The sequence below is a fragment of the Carassius gibelio genome, chromosome A10 (genome assembly GCF_023724105.1).
Source record: "Carassius gibelio isolate Cgi1373 ecotype wild population from Czech Republic chromosome A10, carGib1.2-hapl.c, whole genome shotgun sequence".
NCBI lineage: Eukaryota > Metazoa > Chordata > Actinopteri > Cypriniformes > Cyprinidae > Carassius > Carassius gibelio.
The window spans coordinates 11794139-11817361 of record NC_068380.1 but is presented as its reverse complement, the minus strand read 5'-3'; the positions used below and the strand labels follow the sequence as shown (position 1 = coordinate 11817361).

At 36.9% G+C, this 23223-nt stretch overlaps 1 protein-coding gene and 1 long non-coding RNA gene across 10 annotated transcripts; one reads left to right on the top strand and one right to left on the bottom strand.

The window, feature by feature from the left end:
- Positions 1-942: 942 nt before the first annotated feature.
- LOC128021177 (arfaptin-2) lies at positions 943-13254 on the bottom strand. 8 transcript variants are annotated; one of them, XM_052608183.1, is made up of 10 exons: positions 13042-13254; positions 10256-10366; positions 8609-8665; positions 7443-7551; positions 6746-6808; positions 5698-5816; positions 5378-5599; positions 4724-4881; positions 4040-4214; positions 943-3930 (listed from the first exon to the last, which is right to left on the bottom strand). In XM_052608183.1, the coding sequence occupies exons 2-10, from the start codon at positions 10352-10354 to the stop codon at positions 3775-3777; spliced, it is 1158 nt and encodes a 385-aa protein (XP_052464143.1). In that variant the 5' UTR covers positions 10355-10366; positions 13042-13254; the 3' UTR covers positions 943-3774. The 8 variants fall into 8 exon arrangements, with proteins under 8 accessions (XP_052464143.1, XP_052464145.1, XP_052464147.1 ...); XM_052608185.1 differs by having other exon boundaries at positions 8633-8665; XM_052608187.1 differs by lacking the exon at positions 6746-6808.
- Positions 13255-13332: 78 nt separating this feature from the next.
- LOC128021178 (uncharacterized) lies at positions 13333-19196 on the top strand. Of its 2 annotated transcripts, XR_008185494.1 has the most exons (3): positions 13333-13637; positions 16833-17325; positions 17567-19196. It is a non-coding gene; the product is annotated as an uncharacterized LOC128021178 (long non-coding RNA). The 2 variants fall into 2 exon arrangements; XR_008185493.1 differs by having other exon boundaries at positions 13495-17325.
- Positions 19197-23223: the final 4027 nt, after the last annotated feature.

The following is a 23223-nucleotide window of genomic DNA, read 5'->3' as shown; positions in this document are numbered from 1 at the left end:
ATTGCTGGAGATAGTCAACAGACAATCCGCATGCCAAACGCCATCAACTCAAGCACTTGGATAATGGATGAGAGTGGCCACACCCCCTCATGCGCGCTCCGGAGCCGCATCCTCTCTCACCTGGGCTGATAGAATGCATCTTGTTCTTCAGAAAGAATATAATTACATAAATGTACACACATTGGGTCTTTATGTTAAATTAGTTTTAGTATAACGGCACGCCGCTGGGTTAAAACAGGTCATGTGACTACAGTTTGAATCGCAACGGTCGTGACCCATCCAGCAACATAACACTGGCCCGTGTGAAATCCATGCCGGCCAGATGTGGCCCAGATGTGTGGCGATAGACACTGTCTGGGAACTGACAGAAGCCGAGGCTTCATACTGTCAGTCGAAGGTAAGTCATATCTTTTTGCAAATGTATAAAACAGTATGTAGCTATCTTTAAAAATGTAGTTATATTACCCTCTATCGGCTTGTAAGAGATACAAACAGTTAACATACAAAGTCCGAATTTGTTATTTAAATCCAGTCAAATTCTCTGGTTGTCTGTATAATCAGCGTATCTAACTGGAATATAGTCTGAGAGAAAGTTCTTCCTGCTCAGAAACAGATTTAAATGTTTTGGGTAGAAATAGTTTTGCATTTGACTTGAGGGACAAGGTTGGTTATATTTTCCGTTACAATTATATTCAACAAAAATCGTGTGAAGGTTAACAGGTGTGTATTAATAGTTTTATTAATCATCATTAGATTTAATTAGACCACTGCAGCACTGGCCCTCAAATTTTAGAGACATCTGTAGTACAATATTCAACATTTCCCTCTAGTGGTCATCATTCATTCTGCATGGCCTGACTTCATCTGCTGGAAGTATTTGTTCAATTTAAAAGACAAGCAGAGTCAAGCAAAACAACATAAGTACAAATGACACAAAGACAATTTTTGCAAACCTTTCAAATTTTATCTGGTGGGTTCTTGTACGTTTGTTGGTCAAACATTTGGTCAAAGCCAGGAGAAAAGTCTAACATCATGGGTTTCCAGTTTCAAAATCTGTCTTATCTTTACATATATACAATCATTTATACACTACAATACCACAAAGCAGCCTTAAATATTGATTGTACATAAATAAGTTCATTATTATAACCCTTTCATTCTGCTATGCTCTAAAACTAGGCCTATTAATGGAGTAAGCATTTAAACGCCAAACATTTCTGTTGACAGCAATCAAAATAATAATAGCAAGAAAAAAAATCAGAGATAAAACGACAAAAAAAACTTAATAGATGCATTTGATATAAAAGAAAAAAAGAAATCTACTGGGGGGATAAATAAACACACACACACACACACACACACACACACACATATATGTATTTGTGTGTGTTCAGAAGGGTCTAAAGTTAAAATCCCATTGGTCAGGTACAAATGTCAATCACTTCATGAATCAGTTCAGTCTCTGGGGCTCAAGATGTAACCCTTTTCTCCATCTCTCAAGATGAAAGAACACACACCCTACCATCTCAACATGTTGACAAATGTGCCAGGACATAAAACACAATACTTTGTATTAAAAAAAAAGTAAAGAAAATAGACATTGTACAGTCTTCTTTAGTTGACATTCAATCTAAATTTCAAGCATCCTTTAACATTCAGAAGAACCCTTTCTCTTTTGTTTTTTCTAGAAACATTTTCCTGCAGTAGTACCCCGGTAGTGTTTTACTGATACACTGAAAAGGATTGAATCACAATGCATGGAAATGTACAACTAATGTCATCAGACCTGCCATGCAGAAACACACAAGGGACAGACAATACAGGCATGAAAATATACTTTCTAGAAACATCTTCTGGAGTATTGCTTTGTCTCAAGCTTAGAAAGAGTTAGTGCAATGTTCAAAAGTACTGAACATTAGATCATAGTTGTTATTTCAGGCTTACATAATGAAATCAAAAAAATTAAGATAACACTTTACAATAAGGTGCATTTGTTAACATGTAGTTAATGTATAAACGTACATGAACAGAAAATAAACAAAACACTTACTACACAATTTATTAATCCTTGTTAAGGTAATTTTATTGTAATGTAATTTGTTAATGCTACCTAATGAACCTCATTGTAAAGTGTTACCAAAATAAACCAGACTGACATAAACCATAATCTGACAGTCTGCGCTTTAACCCCATTATCACTGCATCAAATGTGTTAAGACAGCAAAAGCATATTTCAAAGTGTGTTTTGAACTCACTGAAGAAAGAAAAAAAAAAAAAGTAATTTATAAAAATAAAGGTTATCAGGGAGCATTATGTAGATATTTTCTGTGAAAAATTATGTAGTGAAAACGAAGTAAAACTCATCTGATTATACCATCTTATCACAAATAAAAATAAATGCAAAACATATCTTGAAATGTTTATGTTTATATAATTCAGTTAGATTTTGTACTATATTTATGTGAAACATTGTGAGAGTTAGACTAATGAAATGATTCGTTAGCACTACTATGGCACAGAAAGAAAAAACTATTACTGTGATATTAATATAAATCTTTCATTGGGGGAATTTTTTTTTTTTTTTTTGCCGAGGCAGATAAAGTAATTAAGCAGAGGGTGCATCAGAACCAATTGCAATTTGAATGAACAATGAAAGAATATATACGTTAACAGAACACAAGTCAGAACATAAATATTAGTGCAAATTTTGGTAGATAAAGAGGCAGATAATGGTGGGACTTAGTAACTGGCCTGTTTTAAAACAATCAAAAACAACTCATACATACACTTCCTTGATTAACTTATTTTTAACTTAAAAATAAACCTATAAACTTTCTGGAGCATTATGCACTGGTACATAATACTACAAACTATAATTGTCAAAATAAAACAAAAAAAAACATGCTTCAGAAATTCAAAACGGTAAAGAAACTGATTTTTAGATTTATCTTGCTGGGCTTTGTTAAACGTGCAGGAAACTATACACCCACATTAGATGAAATTCAGTCCATAGCACGTTTCAGTATTATTAATTTGAGATTAAATAACTTAAAATGAGTACCTCATTTTAAGATATTAAATGCAATATTTCATTAATTCAAAATATTTCAAAGAAAGACACCTGGAAGGATTGACTAAACCATACTTTCATGGAATAGTAAACACAAACGTACATCCTTATTCAATACCAATATCAGATAAAACTATATCTATTTTTTTTTTTTTTCAAAATAAAATTACTTTTTGTTAGAACCACCAACATTCTGTGACAGGAATAATCTGGACCCCCCCATTAGCTACAAGACCAAATCTACAATACAGAAAAAAGATAGTAGTAGCAAAATAAAACGCTTTTCACAGAAAAACAAAAGGAACATTTCCTCAAGATGTGGTCACTCACAGAGAGTGAGAGAGAGAGAGAGAACGTGCGAGTAAGACTGAGAATAATCTGGAAAGAACAGCTGTTTTGCATGACACATCAGAAGGATTTTATAGGGATGAAGCTTAAACTGACATTTGATTGGAACCTTTGGGACCAGTTACATACTACATGTGACTATTCAGACACTTGAAAACAGTCTCAGAGCAAGAACAGGATGAGGAGGAGGAAAAGAAGAAGCAAGGAAGAGAAGTATAGAGCGAGTTAGTGTGAAGGAGGCTCTGTTGTAGCCCCTGTCTCTGCTAGCATCTCAGAACGCTGGTCTCTTGTGGTCCTAACTGTGTTGTTCTGTGTGGATAAAGACATAACAGGAAACCAGGGGTAAACGGGCACTTTCACTGTTCCTCCAGCCAAGAGGGTTTGTCGGCCCCTGGTGGTTTGAGTTTAATGTTGAACTCCTTGAGGGTCTGTTCCAGCTGTTGCTGGTTTCCAGCAAAGTAGGCAGAGATAGCATTATGGAACAGGAGAAGTTGCTTGTGCATCACTTTGACCTGTGAGGGGGAGACACACAAGTCGTGTCAGATGACAAGATATAGACAATAAATTGATTAAGGGCTATTTGAGTGACTTAAAGATGAAGTTATGCGGGTTGTCGGGCACCCTGTTTTCTTCCAAGAACTTGAGCTTGATGCTGACATCACTGCGGAGACGTTCATATTTTTCCTTGTGGATCTGGTACTGCTGCTGAGCAGCCTCGATACGAGCCATAGTAACAGCATCCCGTGGGCCCATGTTCAACTCTTCCAGATCTGCCCTGTGTGCATCGAACTCTAGCCTATAGGAGATCAGAGAAACACCATAAATATGCCACATAAGCGTAATTTTATACAATGTGATGTTGAAAGTTATTTATGATGAAATCTGACATTAATGGAAGCTAGTATTGCATCAGATAAAAGCATAAAGCATCAAAGGTTTCTCAGAGATCTCAGTATGTACCACACAAAATAAATAACTGTGATAGAGGATATGCTACTCCTTTTTCTCTTTTCAATCAAAAGACTGAGTAAGAAGACCAGCCAGTGTCAAAGCCTGTTGGTGCTACGCTCGGGGTTCATTCGATCAATACCATCTCGTCTGCACATAAAGGAATATTCAATTCAGACAACTGTAACGTATAATGAAAACTCTCAAACATACAGTAGCACCACAGGCCAATTAACCTAGAACACAATTAAAGTGCTTGAATTTTGCATATCTGCAGTCAGGAGTGGAACACCTCAAGCACCAAAAAACAAATGAAGGCTATTATACTAAAGACTACAGAGCTGGAGTAGCCTTTACCTGGCATTCTCGTACATCTTGATAGTCATCAATGTGTCTTCCATTGTTTTGTTCACCAGCGTGTTGATGCTGGACACAAAGTAGTTGATGGCACCGAGCAGAGTCTCTCCATTCTTGCACAGCAACTTCTGTGTTTCAGCATTGTATCCGAACTCATCCTGCGCATAAACAATACCACAAACCAAATAAAGTGGAAATCAATTAAAATATAAATATTAGATGAAAAAAAAAAACTTTCGTCTTAGCAGCTAACTGAAATAAAATAAGTTGAAGTACTGAAATGATTAAAACTAAAATAAATTTAAACAGATAAAAATATAACATTAATATGAAAACTGAAAAAAGGTAAAATAAAAGCCAATTCAAAATATTACTAAATACTATAATAGATAACACTCTACTGATAGTGACAGCGCTACATCATAATAATCAGCCTTCATGTTTAAGTAGTTTTAGACCCATCCAGCAATGTTAGACATTCTTGAACAATAACAACCCTAAAACAATTATGGCCTATCAGTGTTCACTGTAAACCCTGACAGTTTGAACTATGAAATTAAATATGTGTATGTTTACAGCAGTTCCACAAGTAATTAATTATGCATGGTAGTCACAACAAATGTCATAAATTTGAAGATGGCCATGCTGCCTCACCCGAAGTTCTGGAGACTTCTGACTGAGGTCGGCAAAAGTGTCTCCAAGGGCGTGCTGGGTCTGCACCATGCTGTAAAAGTGGTTGGTTAGCGCTCGCGCTAAACGCAGCACATTCTCGTACTTCCGTTTGGTTTCCCGCAGAACCTCAATCTGAGCCTCCAGCTCCAAATCCACAGTACGTGAGCCACGGCCAAACCTCTCAGAGATCATCTGTTTGGTGCACTAAGGGAGACACAGATAACATACACAAATGGCTTCAAAATAGAAGTGGTTGACAACCTGACATTTATTCAGAAAAGACAAACCGTTAATTGACAAACCTTGTACGTGCTCAGACCCCATTTCTTCATGATGTCAAACTTCTCCACAGCAATGCCTCTTGTGGCCTCTTCTGCTGTCGTGGACGAATTGCTACTGGAGTGATGATGCATGTTGGACCCTGATACATGCAAAATGCTTAAAGTAAGTCTACAACTGTCTGCACTTCCACATTATTTCCACACCATTTTTTGATATTGTTCGTATAATTGCATCATAGCTCTGAAGGTGTATCAGCTATATGTAAAGCAGATGAGATGAGAGTGAATAAATGAAAGTGTGAAGTTTTAAAATTATTTACGCAATTGTGGAATTTTTTTTAACAATGGAATGGGTTGTACCAAATAAGTAAAGTGTATGTAAGTGTGTAATGCCAGTGCATATGTGTGTGAATGTGAAGGAAGAGCAAGAGGACAGAGGGAGGGAAAAAAAGGGAAGGTGAGAGAGAGAAGGTGATAATGTAATGAGATGAAATGAAAACAGGAAAGCACACAACTGATATTTTGCTAAATCTGCTGCCTCATGACAAACAGATGGAGACATTTTACAGTTCACTTAACATCACACAACTGTTATTATAAACCCCAATATGTCTGCTAATTTATTTTTGTAAAATATTCATTTACACAGAAAAAGACTGACTAGAAGTTAAAAATAATAAAAGGATTTAACAAACATATTACACACCCATCCATTCTGCAGCAGATTTTTCTAAATATTTCCTCTGCAAAGTCAGCAGGATTAAAGCCAGATTACAATTTCAAAACTGATTTCTGAAGCAAAACGACAAAAGGTTTCCCATTAAAAAATTCCTGCTAGTGAAAAAAAGCAACCTTAACCCTGCAAGAAAGAAGAGAAAGTCCAGTCTGCTAAGAGAGAAAACAAAAGCCAGGGAATTAAATTTGTTCCTGTAGTACAGCATCCCATACCCTTGGAAAAGACAACAACAGTTTTGAAAAGGATATAATTCAAGATTATAATTCAAGGCACCAATGTGAAGGTGGAAAACTAGAAAGAAGGGAGATGGGTTACGACTGAGGCATGAATGACCTTGCCCTTCATTTGGAATGCGTCTGTTGCCCAAAAAGTCAATGTTAAGACGGACTGCAGGGCCTGAGAAAGGGTAAGAGAGAGAAAGTCCTCACTGAATCACAAGTGAATAGATTTAAGGGGCCAGGATGGTCACCTTACAATCACATATCCAAATCAAAAGCAGTTCATTTTGGCTGGATAACTTTGCATACTTTTTCATTGTAGAGGAGATTTATTAAAACCAACAAAAAAACAAACAAAGCTGAAGCTCATTTGCATTTTCAGATCTGTGGCCTTTTCACTCTGGTTAATATCAAACTTTAAAGCCATTTAGCATGACTCACAGAATACCTATACAGATAATGACCAATGCCCCCGGAGGCTCTAGATCTCATTTGGATTGCACCATAGGAAAGAAATGAGTGGGAAAACCCATAGTGGAAATTATGCAAAACATACTGTACAATTTTAGTATGCATTTACTTTAGAAAGACAAGAGGTCCTCAAAGTCATTCCAAACATGGTATATATCACTAACAACTAAACAACTTGGGACTGGGTTCAAGTGAATCTAAAACTAGAATAATTATACACAGACTTCTTTGCCCAGTTGATTTAATAATTAAAAAAAAGATGTAGTTTTGCACATTGCAGTAGTACTTGGGTTTTAGATGAACGTGAAAAATTATGAAATGTTATTCTGTGCGAGTAATACCTTTGATGGAGCTTGTCGGAATGATGCCTTCTGTTGTACCTCCATAACCACCTGATACGATGCTGGTCTCATTAAGATTGGGTCCGGACACCATGACCTGCTGTAAGTCCTACAGAAATGCAAAAAAATAAAAAACAAGTGATGAGGAGATCTTAAGAATTTAATATTATAACCTAGGCATTCTTTTTAATAAAATGAGCCAATTCTACAAACACTGGCAAGTGTCATAAAATGTTAGAAAGAACATATTTCAGAGTTAGAATCACACAAGACCCAGAATTATTATGAATCACGTGTCTATGAATAACGTACAAACATTCATATTTAATTTCCTGTGAAAACAAACACTCTGAAAAAGATCCAAGTTTCCTTGATGTAGTAAAAAAAAAAAAAAAAAAAGTATGTTATCTGAAACAAGTCACATTAGTGACTTTAAAAACTCTCAACAACCAACACCAGTGTCATCTGAGACAAAGAAAAAGAGCTTTCTCACAAATAAACAAAAGTGCTAATAAAACAGGGGTCTTCACACATCTGCAAATTTGCAATGGTGTGATCAACTTTCTTAAAAAAAACAAACATTTATTTGTTAAATAAAATATTAAGTCAGCTTTGACTAAAGATAATTAAGAAAGATTAGTTAAATGCATCATTGTACATTAAAATGTGGCAGTAACAAAGTCAAATTAGAAAGTAATGTTCAAGTATATGACTACATCTATCACTAATGATTATTTAAATCGCTTTCCAAAGCAATCATCGTAAACCCTGACTTTTGATGTAAAAAAAATCTGAATCAGTGATAGTGAATACTATTTTAGGCTCATAGGATACATATGCTGATGTACAGTAAGTTCTGTACTGTATGCGATATAGAGTTAATAGATAATACAAGGTCGCTAGCCAATGGTTAATACTACAGAGGGACAAAACAGGATGTTTTTCAAAATAAACAAACACTATCTGTATTAGGATTTGTATCTTACCTCAAAAACTGATTTAACTGAGTTACAAAAGCCTAAAAATAATGCATGTGATTTGAAAAACATCCTGTCCATTGTGACCCGGTTATGGGGAGAACTAAAATCATTATCTGTGGTAAGACATAGACGTGCAGGCATACAGTACACACACACTCTGCCACCCTTCCCAGTGTTCCTCCTCACCCTGAGGCCTGCGGGACTCCCTACCTTCTCTCTTAAGCGCCACTGACTCTTTGCAGCCTGCACAGACATCAGGGAAGAACATGACAACAAAAAGACAAAAACAAAGATAAACGAACGAAAATGAAGCACAATGTAAAACAAAATCAGACTTGAAAACAGTGATGATGAAGAAAACTATCAAACACAATGGAATCCATATTTTAGGGCCAATAAGCACCAATTAATACAATAAAGGCAGGCTTCCAGGCTTGACAATAAAAGAAATACAAAGTTACAAAAAGTGATCCCACTCTTTCTCTGTCTTGGTAAAGGAAGACAAGTACGTTTAGATCCAAATGACATTCAATTAATAAATTATTTAAAGTATTATTTATGCATTGAAGGTCGCAAGCTTGTTTTTCCATCAACTGGTCAATTTACAGCAGGCCATGCAAATTTGCACAGGTTGAATCTAAATGTAAATTCACACTCTGACAGTAGGTGGCGCTGATGGAACAGCAGAATAAGAGCTCCATGGACAAAGCATTGCGATAAGAACCCTTCTTTATTAGGTATTACATGGAGTGTAGATGAAAACCAAATGCCATCAAATCTTTTCTGAAAACAGTTTTAACCTTCAGAGGTTCAATTATACAATTCATTCATTCATATAATTCCCTTAGCACTCATTTAAAACATCCCAGCTTCCTGCCATGTTTTCACACAAAACAAAACTACTATGCATGCTGTGCGCACATGAGACCGTTCATAAACACTTTGCTTTATGCTAGACAGTATTTATTAAATCCTGATTGGTTCAAATTGCAGTTATCGAAAACTGTTTTAATGATAATTAAAATATGAAATACTAACCGTGGGGAATTTTATCATGATTTATCGTCAAATCAGTAAACTCTTCATCCCTAGATCAGCTACTGTTATTTTAGGATGGGCTTTTTTAAATAGGACATAACATGAGAATATTAGTGGGGGAAAATTTTTAACAAATTAAAACAAAGAGCCTTTACCTCCTTACAGGAATGATTCAACATCCTAGCAAATAGCTCACTGCTTGTCTGTTTGCCTAACACTTCTTCTCCCGGATCCAGTGCCACGGATTAGTTGTCTTACAGAGGTGTGTCTTGAGACAACATTACATTTTCTTTACAATGGTTTCAACAATAGGGAGATTTGAACACTTTGTGCTTGGCTGAATTAGCCTTCTACTCCTTAAAAGGCAAAGACAAGCAAGATACAAACTAGACTTACACTTAAGTTTCACCACAAGCCATTTTTACGAAATGAATGCATATTACTGTTACTTATTAACATGCCTGACAACCTTATTTGTAATGATTTCAAGTCCTCAAGAAAAAGATGAACAATTATAAACTGCAATGTTTGCATCACCTGGTGCAACCTTAAGATCTTTTCTCATGACTGATATTGTGAAACCTGCAAAAAAAACTAAACCAACTGGGCAGACAGCTATATTTTAGACTGTGTAAAAACCTTACTCTAGCTATGAAAACCAGACAACAGCCATCCACATTTTGATGCTTTGAAACTTCATTGATTTGATACGGCTTCAGTTTTGCAAACAAACTTAATAGGGTGAGTTCAGGTAAACTGCACCTGACTTTACCTGAATCACCATATATCGCTCACCTGCTCCAGGCTGTCATCTTCTGCTAGATTCCTAGAGTCCCCATTACTGTTAAAAGGAATCTCCATAGTGGCTGCTTTACTCATCATACTGTCCGCCATACTGGAGTGTTACTGAAAGAGCGAGTGTGATAAGAAAAAAGATAAGATAATAAAATAGAGCTCTTCAATACGTTACAAAAGGTTGTTTGTGACATTTCAGAATAATATATTCATAAAAGCACTGCTGATAGTTAACAATATAGACCAGACCTCTATTCAGACAACAAACATTGACTACGTTTACATGCAGCCAATAACCCGTTCAAAACCGGGATATTAGCAATAATAACAGCCATGTAAACACCGGCAAAAACCCGGATATACCCTTTTCTAACCCGAATATTTGGTCTTGTTAATGCGTTTCGGCATATCCCCATCAAAATGTGTGTTCTGCGCATGTTCTATTCGAAAGGAATCTTGGTCTTTTGAGTCTTTGGATACAGGAAGAAGAATCGGAAATGACACATATTGCGTCTTACGTCCAGACGCTAACCGTGCGTCGCCGTTTACATCGGGATATTGGCGACTGATTACACATTCCATGTATACAGGAGTAACTCTCTCTGCTCACGCATGTAAACGTGTTATCCCGAATGTTTCAGAAACCCGAATAGTGACCTTAACCTGACCATAACCCGAATTTTAACAGCTTGTAAACGTAGTCACTGGTATGGTAACCAAGGTCTGCTGTCATTCTACCCAACACATTCTTTTGCATAAAACGGGATGGTGAATAAATGATGACAGTGTATTTTTAGGATAACTATCCCTTTAATTGTAAAATCTACAAGACCTTCTATACTCCACATACACATGCCGGAAGCTGTAGATTGAAAAGCGTTTACTCAGGAATGTTCTTTTCAAACGCACTTATCAGATCATCTGACAGCGCCCAAACCAGTCGTCACCATAAAAGGAACTGCCATGGAGTTCAAGGAGTAGATCTTTCACTTCAAACTACTTAAAAATATCTAGAAACTTGCAGTGGTTTTCATCGATACTTACTTTGGTTACTCCTTCAGAGCCCAATGCCACACCTGCAGAACTTCACCACACTGAGTGTGCAACTTCTCAAGCAGGCTTTCATTATTATTTATCATAAAGCTCAGCCTCCTCAATGGGCAGAGGAAAATATAGGAATGCTGGGAGCTATGTTAGAAACATGTGACTCATGCAAGTTGGTCTAATCCTTAGACAGGAGCTCAGGGAGGGAGGCTCGGTGCTCAGAGGGCTGATCTGAGCGGAGGAATCATAGTCTGTCTTCACAGAAGAGCCATTTAATTCTTCTGAGTGCTAGAGCATGAAATTTGGGCAGGATAAAAGCTAATGGTACAGGTCTTAAATCTAAACCACACGAATGGAAAACTGGTATTAATAATTTGCACTCAGAGAGCCGTGGTTATGGCGGTGAGCAAGTGCAAGGGCTTCTTTATTATAATGATGGAATGGAGGAGATAGATGGTCACAGGATGTGGGATGATGTGACCTTATTGAAGGCATAAATAAGCACCATTTACTTAGCAGAACCAAACTATGGCAAAGTCCTCATGTCAGAAAGCAGCGTTTCAATTTGTGGCTTGCAGTATCACCTTTGATTTACCAGCTACCTTTTGATGTGAATGACATTCCCTCTTACTGGTGAATACTTTGCATGGTGGTCAGTATCAACACCTACAAAAAGATGCAGTGAGGATGACACCCAACATCCAATGTAGAAATGCTGTTATTCAGAAGGACATCTGGGATCAATTTGGATGATATTTCAGCAACCTGTTGTCATATACAGTATGCAAACCCTCCAGTATAGCTCATCTGATACAACAACATGCATCAATGCTTTTTTCCCTGTGATTTTCCATTGGATTTGCGGAGGCAGCATACCATCTAACCAAGGCTGCCTCTATGACAACCACCACCACAGTGAAAGGAACATGACTGGAGCTAGCTGGCTGAGGTGATGTTCCTTTATTAAGCGGATAATAATTGTTTTATTAAAATGTGCATGCTAACAAACCTACTAAAAGAGCATAATCAAGATTTTCTCACAAATCAATTGTATCTCGATCTAACTGTTAACTGTTGGCAATTACTTTTATCACTAAGGCTATTATTGTTGTTTTGGGGGGAAAAAACATTAGGGAAGACAAATGCCGCCTTCTTTTATTGGCTCGTGTCGTTTTGAAAATATAAATGCAGTTATGAGCTCAAAGAAAAACGTTTTAGTACATGGAGGTGATGTAAAACGCGCACTTAAGAAGTCTAAACTAGTGGTGAACGTGTCGTTGATATGCGTGGCGTTAACTACCTGCTGGGCGAACAGGTGGGACAGGTGAACGGAGACTATTTTCATTCCATTTTACTAACAAATTCATTTTAAGCACGAGATTTCTACTCCGTTTAAATATAAACGTTTATTAACTACATCAACCACATTATGGCTCGTTCAGCCGTGAAACAGTTACGCATTTAATTTCCCATAACGCATTTTATAATAAATTTGTTATAATATGTCAGGCTGACAGCATCCGTCCAAGGGGGCCTTCAATAAAAAAAAAAAAAACAAAAAAAAAAAAAAACCGACCACGTTTGTATGCAAGACAAATATCACAACACACTTGAGTAGCAATCACAAGCTAAAGTCACAAATAAATTTTTGTCGTCGTATACACTACATGAACGCTAATTTAACATATGTTTAGTAATAAGGACTACATAAACATAATTCAAGACATAAATGTTTATCTTACCTGTGTATTTCCTATTTTAGGATTAGCTATTTGTCGCGCGCGATGGATATTTTATCCCAGTTCATTCGCGATTATATACTGCCACTTCCCAAAGAGTGAGGAAATAAGCATGCATTCATGGGGGGGGTGAATTTATGTCAATGCATGTGCAGCGGATTCCACTATATGTCCAGCGGCTTGTTGTTTGTATTGTTGGGCGAATCAGCCTCCAGTAGCCCGAAATGCTTTGCGGATCTGACGACAGGCGACGACCTTCCTTTAGTCGACGTGTAACTGAAACACGCTGCTAGCGCGAGGAAGAAGCCATGATGAGAAGGGAAGAGAGGAGACGATGCACCTGTTCCAGCAGAAGGCTACTGTAGTACAGTTAATTAAAATATTTACTTAAAAATTAATGATTTAAGATTTTATTTTTTAAACCGCAACAGTAAGACCGCAGAAATAACACAAGAAACCACTAGATCCAGCAACTTTGATCGGAGGGTGGCAGTACAAGGCAGGGCAGTAAGAGGAAAAGCGCAAGAAAAAAAGTATTTCAATGACTATTGACTCATTTCTTCTGATGACCTGTAGTACAAGGAATGGAGAAAACACAAGTCAGTGAAATAAACCTAATCTTTTTGCAGTAGCAGACAAAAACAACATGACACATTTCATCTTTATATCACTAACAGACCACAAGAAAGTGTTTTGTCCTAAAGCACTGTTCTTCAGACTTTCACTTAGGCCTACTGACTCAGACATCTTTAAAGTACAGTCATCGTCTCAGTTTATACAAATTGCTAAATGTGTTCTATCAAATGAGAATCTGTTTGGTATGTATATGATTTGCAGGCATTAAATCAGAAGCTCATATCATGAACATAATGGATACTGAAAAAAAATGCAGATGTCTGAATCAGTGTAATGGTAATGAAGTCGAGATTTTAAGATTTGCTGAATCAGTATTAATTATGTTTTTGTTATCTTGCCAAAATTTAATTATCCATTTCAATATAAATTTTCTGCAATGAAACGATGTGTTATTGATTTAAAAAAATGCTACATAAATGTGAATTGAATATCAAAGATGTTTAGATTTCTTTTTCGTTCATAGAAAATACACATTCAGAAAATATTTTTACTAGTGAAATATTAAAGGTCTATTATTTAGTTTTTGTGGCTCTCAAAAAATCTATAAGAATTTAAATGCATTTAAACAGGGTGGTTCATGATATTATTTGAACATTTATGCAAAAATATTTCACACACTTAGACCTTTTCATTTAAATAAATAAAATAAACACTATCCCAGTCCTTCTATTATTTCTTTCATTTCACTCAGCAGCTATACACACTCACTCTCAAACTCTTTCTCACAGCTTCCCACTCAGAATGCTCTGAGAACATCTGTAAAAAAGGCCAGAGATCAGAGTTTGTGTCCAAACCTCAGGTTAACAGCATTGTGGTGGGTCCTGGTGTTCAGTATCTCAGCAGGGTGAGGTGATTTAATCAAGCAAACAACCATCCAAAACATAAAGGGATTTTTTTTAGGGTTATTAATGCAATATGCGATTGATGGCCATCTAAATCATATGTAAATGTAATATATTTTTGTAAAACAGCTACCTTATTTTTGCAGGTGAAAGCTGTCTGTCCTATAACAGCCTTCATCTGCAAAAATAAGGTAGCTGTTTTACAAAATATATTACATTTACATATAATTGAGATGACCTGCCATTCTTTAGAGGTTTTCTAGAAGTTCCCTCAGCTGCCAAAGTTTTTACAGTTTTTTTTGTTGGTTTATATATCATTTGTAATGTGGAGCTTGCACGTACAGTATCACTTTTTGTTTAGCAACCGATTCACACATGCAGTGATGTTGCAAATATTCCCCAGTCATTACCCACATTACACAAGCTACGCAAGGAAAGTATTTCAAACCACACTTTGGCAAAAAATAAATTCATAATTATATCAATAAAATCATAAAAATCATAAAAATGCAATTCATATAGACATAAACTTAAACATGTTTTCAACTTCTGAATTAAGATTTTATATATACATAACGCAATAGCTTATTGTATGGCTAATCGGAGCTGTGGTAGCTTGTTTTTTTTTTTCAAGCTAAAATAATTTTGTAAAAGCCACATACAGAATTCATATAGACAAAGACTTAAACATGTTTTCAACTTCTGAATTAAAATGTTATATATATATATATATATATATATTTATTATTTATTTATTATTTTTTTTATTTTTAATGTGTTTTCAAATATATATCTTTTTAGTATTTTAAATATCCTTATTTGTCACTCACTTATGCATGAATCACTTGGTGGTGCTGTAATCTACACAGATGAGTCTGAGTGATTGCATCAATGTAAAGCCCCTTTCACACTGCACTTTGGTCCTGGAAAATTGCTGGGATATTGCCGGATTGCCTTCTGTGGGAACTTAAACACTTCCCGGGATTGATCCCGAGCTGGAGACCTAGTAACATTGCCGGGTTCAGTCCTGGTATGAGCTCTGTGTGAACAAAAGCCAGAACCAATACCGTTGTTATGAGAAATCGAATCTCTCATCGAAATCTGGTCCGCTTAGGACCAAGACAGTAACGTTAGCTGTTTTAAATCCCTGATCAAAAGTTGTCACGATAGCTTGTTGTATGGCTAATCGGAGCTGTGGTACTGTAGCTTGTTTTGTTTTTTTTCAAGCTAAAATAATTTTGTTAAAGTTAACGTGCCTACACTGATATATTATAAATCAGTGCATGCCTGGCATTTTCCACTACAATAAATTAGATGTCACATCCTGGTGTCAAGTGTCATTACGACCTTTACAGGTTGTGTGAGAACAAAGTGGCAAGCTCTCGCTCTCTCTCGTGAAGCCCATACGGAAGTGACTTAAACTGTAATTCATCGACTGGCTGCTAGAGGCTGGCTGCAGTGTCCGTGACATCACCCTTACATTTCCGAAGAGCGTTTTTGAAGACAAAAGTAGACAGAGCACCGTCGCCATCTTAACATTGCGTCACCTCTTGTCACTCCCGGATAATTAAAAATGATAATTATAAATCACCTTAAATAGCTGCATTCACCTTGAAATGTGTGAAATGTTTGTGAATTTGACATTTGGTAGTTTATAATCGGATGCACATCATAAAAGGCGAAATCTGGCCAGTACAGCTGCCACACATCAACACACATCAGCAAAGCATGATTTGTACTTCTCACGCTGCCAAATTTTTCATGTCCCTCATCAAAAAAAAAACATCTCTAATAAGGTCTGTAATGAGATCCTGATAGAGCCATTGCTTCAACATAGAACTGTTCACCCTCTGGCTCTGAATACAGTCTGGTTTTGACTAACTCTCTCATTAGTTAACTCAGAAAAACAGCTGTAAAGTCACCCCGAAGAGATCCTGGTTCTAATTCTGGGTTTTACTGTCTTGTACAAGGTGGACAGAATACATGCCAGTATGAAAAGATTTATCTCTGGTTAAATTTGACCAACTTTTAAGTCAATCATTAAAAAAAAAAAAAAAATTGTCAAATAATTCATGTCATTGTTTATTGGTGAATAAATAGCTTATTATTTGTACATTTTATTACAAGCACAAAGCTCTTATCAGATTGACACAGGCACTGCATTTTATCTAAAACAACTTACAGTGCAGTGAAGATATATATGTTTTTGGGAATTGAACCCTTGACCTTGGCGTTGCTATTGCCATGTGTTACCAGCTGAACTACTGCAATAACAAGACACAGCACACCTTGTGTATGTACTTGATCTCTTCTCAGTGTGGTTCTTGTTACTTGGGTCCAGACCAAAGCACAGATGACTGATTCCTGGATGCGAGGGCTCCAGCAGCCCGTGGGATCAGTTTTGGAATGCTGCCACCACTTGTGAAGGTTCCAGAGTCATGTTTATGAGATTAAGTACCAAACTGCACTCCCAGCTCAACGGATGACCCCAACATCCCACCTTGATATCTTTCATGAGAATTTAGATGCCATTTGGAAAGGCTATGTGTGAATGAACATGTTTGTATGTTCATATGTGTGTATTTATTTGCACAAGGATGCACAACTAGAAGCAGCTGCTGGCGCCCCTTGCTTTCAACCCACTGTGCTTGCCCCAAATCACCCTCCAGAGAGCACCTCAGAGACATGGTTCATCAGAGGCTGCTGACTGATCCAGAACAGCTCCCATGAGACACACAGCACCAGTTTGTCTTCATATGTCCGAGCTGGTTGTTGTTGAAACTCCTTTGGCCCAAGTTAAATAAAAAAGGTCCGGACAAAATATGATAAAAACATTAATGTAATGAAAAAATCCTTATTTTTGTAGAGCAGATAGTTCTATTCAGTGTTGTTATTGTTAACTGGAGCAAATATTAAAATTCTTTTCAATTTTAATAAAACATAAATATATAGATGAAAAGATCTTTTAGAAAATTTTGATTTGTCGACTTGGAAGTTGAAGTACTAACATTTCTAAACCTTCTGCACGCTCTGCATTTTTCTTTTCTCAGTGACAACAGTTGAAGAATGTTCAACTTCACCTCCTGAAAAACACAGCGCTCATCACTGTCACTTTTTCGTCAGTCAGCCATCCAATCACAACCGCTACATCCTCCTTGTACAACAGCAACAACAACAGAACAAAGTCATTTTAAACAAGGGCCAGAGCAAGTACATTATACTCTGTCAACATTTTTATATTCATATAGAAACTCTCTACGAAATCAGATATCAGTTACACTTCTGCAGATATTCTGTTTCATAGCAGTCAAAGCATCTTAACTAAAAAAACAACAACGCTGTGCCTCAGAAGCACTCTCGAGCACTCACAGCTAGGGTCCCATCTGGCTTAAAAACATATATTGCACCAGAGCCTGAGCCCAGTGAAGAGTCCGACCAGGTGCGTGAGCTGACAACAGCACAGATAGCAAAGGCAGTACCTGTTGAGATCGAGGGCTGGGAGGAAAGCCCCGTCCACAGCCCCACCATTGTGGCTGAGATATATATGGCCTCTGGTTCAAAAAACTTAAGGACATATTTGAGGAGTATATAATAGACTTTTTTGAAGAACTTCTTCTCAGTTGTAGTGTTGATCCACCTCGGGCCTCCCTGTCACCAGCTCTGCCTAGGCATGAGGATGCCCTGTCTCTGCCTCCAGTCTCCGAGTCCAGGACTCCACCTCAGCCCTCTGACCCTTCGGCTCCATTAAAGTTTTTTTTTTTTTTTTTTTTTTTTTACAATCATTTACAACATAGCTTAGGTTTTAACATCAGAAAAACAACATCAGTTTGAGCCCAGCCCTGCCTGTGTTCTGGGGTCTTCAGGAGCTGAATCTCTTGGTGAATGGCCAGCACCTCCTCAGTGACTCGGGGGGCAATGCGGTGACAGTGGAACGAGGTATGTGTCAAACACTCTGGAGACCACTCTGTATGACGTACCACCAGCAGACAGAAGATAAACACCAGGGTCTGGATTGTGGCACCTCATCACTATTGCCATTCACTTCTCAGAAGATCCAGCAACAAAAATTGTTTAGCGCTGACAACGTAATTAGTAGAAGAAATATTAAGGTACTTTAGCAAACTACTTTTAGTAACTACTAATACCACATTGGGGAAAAAAACTACTAGTCATATTTAAAAGCTTAGCTAAAGGGATAGTTCACCCAAAAATCCAAACCTGGAACAACTCAAGGGTGAGTAAATGATTACAGAACTTTCGTTTTTGGCTGAATTATCCTTTAAGTTAAAATTATCTTGATTACTCTAATATTGCTCTAATATTTTTTCTCTAATATTTCTATAAATATATAAAATTCCTGCATTTAAAGTTGTAATCCTACAAAGGATGCAGAAAAACAGTGTTACTTACCTGGCCTCGGTTTTGGCTAAGCCTTGAGGTACATCACCGTTTCCTCCATTATAATGTAAAACATAAAAAACAAAACTGAGCCATTCATTTTAGCTTTTTGGCTTCCTTGTCTTGTGACCCAGCTTTCATGAGTTAATTAACTCATTAGTTTCCTTTGTTCGCCTTGTGTACTGTACTTAAATGCTGGGTTTGTCCGTCTACACTTGTGTAAGGTTGTTAAAAGTGGGTGTTTCCTGAGTTTATGTAATTAAAGTTCTTTCTTGAAGTATTCCTCATTGTGCAAGTTTCTATTCTACTGTTACCTGACAACAGTTCTTGAAAGAACCCGTGTTTTCCTTGTGAATAACATTTAAATAATCTGAAGAAACTTTTTTTTTTTTACAATAAAGCACTTTGTGCACAATAGAAAGTATACATAGATTGAAGAAAAGCATCTTCAAAAAAGCATATGCAAATAAAGAACCTTTGTTCTTAAGAGTTTAAGTCATGTGACTCTTTTCAGTTCACTCTTGGTGAATTTGTAGCATTCTAGATGAGAGTGATTCCCTCATTTTATTTAATTTCAGTTAAATTAATCCAATTAATCAAGTATAAACAGCTCGTAGCCATAATAATCTAGATTTGAGTGTTTGTATACTAATATTTAAAATCTTCTAAAACTGATCATTCCAAAACTTAAAGGCACATGCTCCTTGTAATGTTTGTTTACACCGTAACATTGTCTCCAACATTGCTCCATGTAACTGTTTCTATCTACCAGGTGGTCACCTCCTGGGGTTCAGTCCTGTAATGTGCAGAGAGAAAGATGGATGGTCTTCCTTAAAGTCATTAAGAGTGTGAGCAAACATTCCCTTAGCCACTCTTAAAATGACAAACCTCTCTTTCTAAAAGTGAGCAGTCACACGAAAACAAATAACTTTTCCAGAACACTCCTCTCCGATGTCATCTGATCTGGAACTGCTTTCTGAAAGATGTACTGATAAATAAATGCAAGGGGTGACCTTTGACCCGTGAGGGGGTCCTACAGGTACTGGGGACCCCAGTGATTTGGGAATTAAAGGGAGGCACAGCTTGAGGTCAGTCTTATTATGTGTGAACACCTTTAAGTGAGTAACGGCTCGTTTCTTTGATTATTTGCACCCACAGCTATTCAGCTAAACACAGAGTATATAAATCATCTAGATTTAGTGCACACTTTTCTTACATATACTCCCCATCGCCCTAAAACCACCTGCACGTGCTTTATGACAATGACAAAAAGAGCAGGTTTGGTGAAACCAGCCACTATGTTTAACTTTATAGGACACAAGTTTGTGGATAGATCATTTATAATAGGCCATTCTTTTTTGTTTTATATATATATTTATTTATTTATAAAAATTTTACTATAACTGTGGTTTCACATTGAAAGCCAACTGGTCTGTAAATGTTTATTTTTACTATTTTATTAGGCATTTCAAATCAGACTAACACAACTGTATATACATTCAGCGTTCTAAAAAAAAATCAAAATTTTACCTTTTAAAAATCTTTTTTTAGGCCTGTCATAGATAAATAATGATGACAATAAAACCACCAGTAGGTGACAGCAAGCCTTTATTGAATTGTTCAAATCAAACGATTCGTTCAAAATGGCCTTATTCAATTAGAAACAAAACTAGCCTGCGTCCCAATGTGCAAATTACCCAATTCTAAATTGTATGTAGTATTAGTAATTTTCAATACTACTTAGGGCAGATAGGCAGGGTAATATCCACATTGGGACGTGGGGAAATTGTCCATCTGAATGGACGGACGGTTAAATCACTGGCTCACTTGATTCGTTCAAAAACTGATTCATCAACAAACCATGTTGCACTGTTGTATAAAATTAATAACACATTTGTACATGCGCGCGCTTAAACCTACTGTTATTCAGAAAAGTGCATTGCTTGTGTAATGAATATAAAAACATAAAAACTCATACATGGGTATTTTTTTCTGTATTCTAATAGGCTTTGTCATGCAGTGAATGCTTTTGGACTCTCAAAACATTTCATTTTTGCAATCATCTCTCAATTCCTCATAGTTACACATTTTTTAAGGGGAAAGTTTTATTGATTCTAATGACAGAAAAATCGTACCTCGTCTGTTATTTCATTTTTAAGGAAATTCATAATTCATAAAATATTGATAATAATATGCAATTTGAATGAATAAAAATGCTGAATAATAAACATGACCTTATTTATTAGCTGAACAACATTTATAACATTTAGTGAATGAACAAATAAACAGACTAATGCTATTGTTACTGGGGATAATCGTTACATTGGAATGCAGTTTCAGTGCATCATGTTGCCAGATTTGAAACTTTTCACAACAATTCCCTTTTTAAGAGCAATTCAGACACAAAGTTAACATTAATCTATGAGAGAGAGTGCTGTGAGTCTCCACACACACGCCAAACACATGTAGAAATAGCTCTAATGTGCGAGCTGTGACCAATCCCAAACAATAAACCACCAGAAAAGTTCTAGCGTTCAGGTTTCATAAACCGTCAAGAGAAAGTCTCTCATTATGCAGCACTCCACATGAGGAATCCATCTTGAGAAAACCCAGCTCAGCTCATATCTTGATCGAATGTGTCAGCAAAGCTATAATCACAATGGTGATGGCCTTATAAGAGTACTGAGTGTTTGTCTTCCAGACCCTGGATCCATGTTCTTATTGCATTCCATCACTTTCTCTCCTCTCCTGCCAGCTAATAATACCTCCTCAAAGATGGGATATTCACAGAGGAAAGATTGGGAGAAACAGACTACCGAGTATCACAGTCAGTATTAATGCATTTATAAATCAGAACTTTTTTTTCTTTTTAGGTCAGATTAAAATAACTTTAAATCTTTCCCTAATTTCAACCTGAATTATTTACTTATTATTAAGAAAAAAGTTTCATACAATATGGGACGATATGAAGGTGAGTAAATAATAATGCAATAAAATAATATCAATTTAAACTTTAGTTTAATAAAATACATTTTACAAAAAAAAATAAAAAATAAAAATAAAATACTAATCCAAAAAAGTGATGTCTGTTAGAATCTAAAGCAGAGCTGGATAACTTCAGTCCTGGAGGGCCAGAGTTTAGCTCCAACCCTAATCAAACACATCTGCCTGTAGCTTTCTAGTGATCCAGGACCCAATTTCCCCAGCCCTGGTCTAAAGACTAATTATAGCTTTTCTTTTCTTCGTTATTTTTGTTCATGTTTGATTTTGGAGTCTCTGAGCCATCAGTGGTCGTTTACAGGAGTGTGGGATTCCTTGGGGTACTTCCTTCTCATTAACAGTCCAAAATAGTTTTTTTTAAATCCACTTCACTTTTAAAAATCTGTTTAATATCACAATAGCTGGTAATACCAGGACTTAGGCGCCATTGAGCAAGGCACCGAACCCCAAACTGCTCCTTGGGCGCCGCAGGATAAATGGCTGCCCCCACTGCTCCGGGTGTGTGTTCACTGCTCTGTGTGTGCACACTTTGGATGGGTTAAATGCAGAGCACGAATTCTGAGTATGGGTCACCATGTTTGGCAGAATGTCATGTCACTCAAATGTTGTCTGGCTGGTTGCGCAGTCATGCTCATATGCATGTGTCATTTCCCATCTATACCAAATATATGTCAATACATAGTTAGTTCAAGGGAAGTCGTGGCCTAATGGTTAGAGGGTAGGACTCCCAATCGAAGGGTTGTGAGTTCTAGTCTCGGGCCGGACGGAATTGTGGGTGGGGGGAGTGCATGTACAGTTCTCTCTCCACCTTCAATACCATGACTTAGGAGCCCTTGAGCAAGGCATCGAACCCCCAACTGCTCCCCGGGCGCTGCAGCATAAATGGCTGCCCACTGCTCCGGGTGTGTGTTCACAGTGTGTGTGTGTTCACTGCTCTGTGTGTGTGCATTTCGGATGGGTTAAATGCAGAGCACAAATTCTGAGTATGGGTCACCATACTTGGCTGAATGTCACTTCACTTATGAAGAAGTATTATTTATTGCATGCATTCATACAATCAACTATACTACTCAAACAATAAAACAACTAATATTTAAAAAATGTGCTCACATAATCTTTAATCTTGATTCTTATGTTTTGTCACAATGTTTCCAGTGCTCTCCTGAATTTATTTTCCACAGTTTTTATTCATCTGGAGCTCAAAATGGTGATTTTATTGTAGTACATCTCAGCAGTGCTCAGCCAGAAGTCTTTTACCACTATAATGATTGAGGGCATCACTCTACTCTCTACTTTTGTTTTAAACAAA

What these genes read in the sequence shown, in the direction of transcription:
- LOC128021177 (XM_052608183.1), bottom strand. Translation starts at nt 10,354, where the DNA reads ATGGCGGACAGTATGATGAGTAAAGCAGCCACTATGGAGATTCCTTTT. An exon ending in TCCGACAAGCTCCATCAAAG is followed by an intron (nt 6,809 to 7,442) that starts GTATTACTCGCA and finishes ACCCTTTCTCAG; the next exon opens with GCCCTGCAGTCCGTCTTAAC. An exon ending in GGGGTCTGAGCACGTACAAG is followed by an intron (nt 5,600 to 5,697) that starts GTTTGTCAATTA and finishes TGTCTCCCTTAG; the next exon opens with TGCACCAAACAGATGATCTC.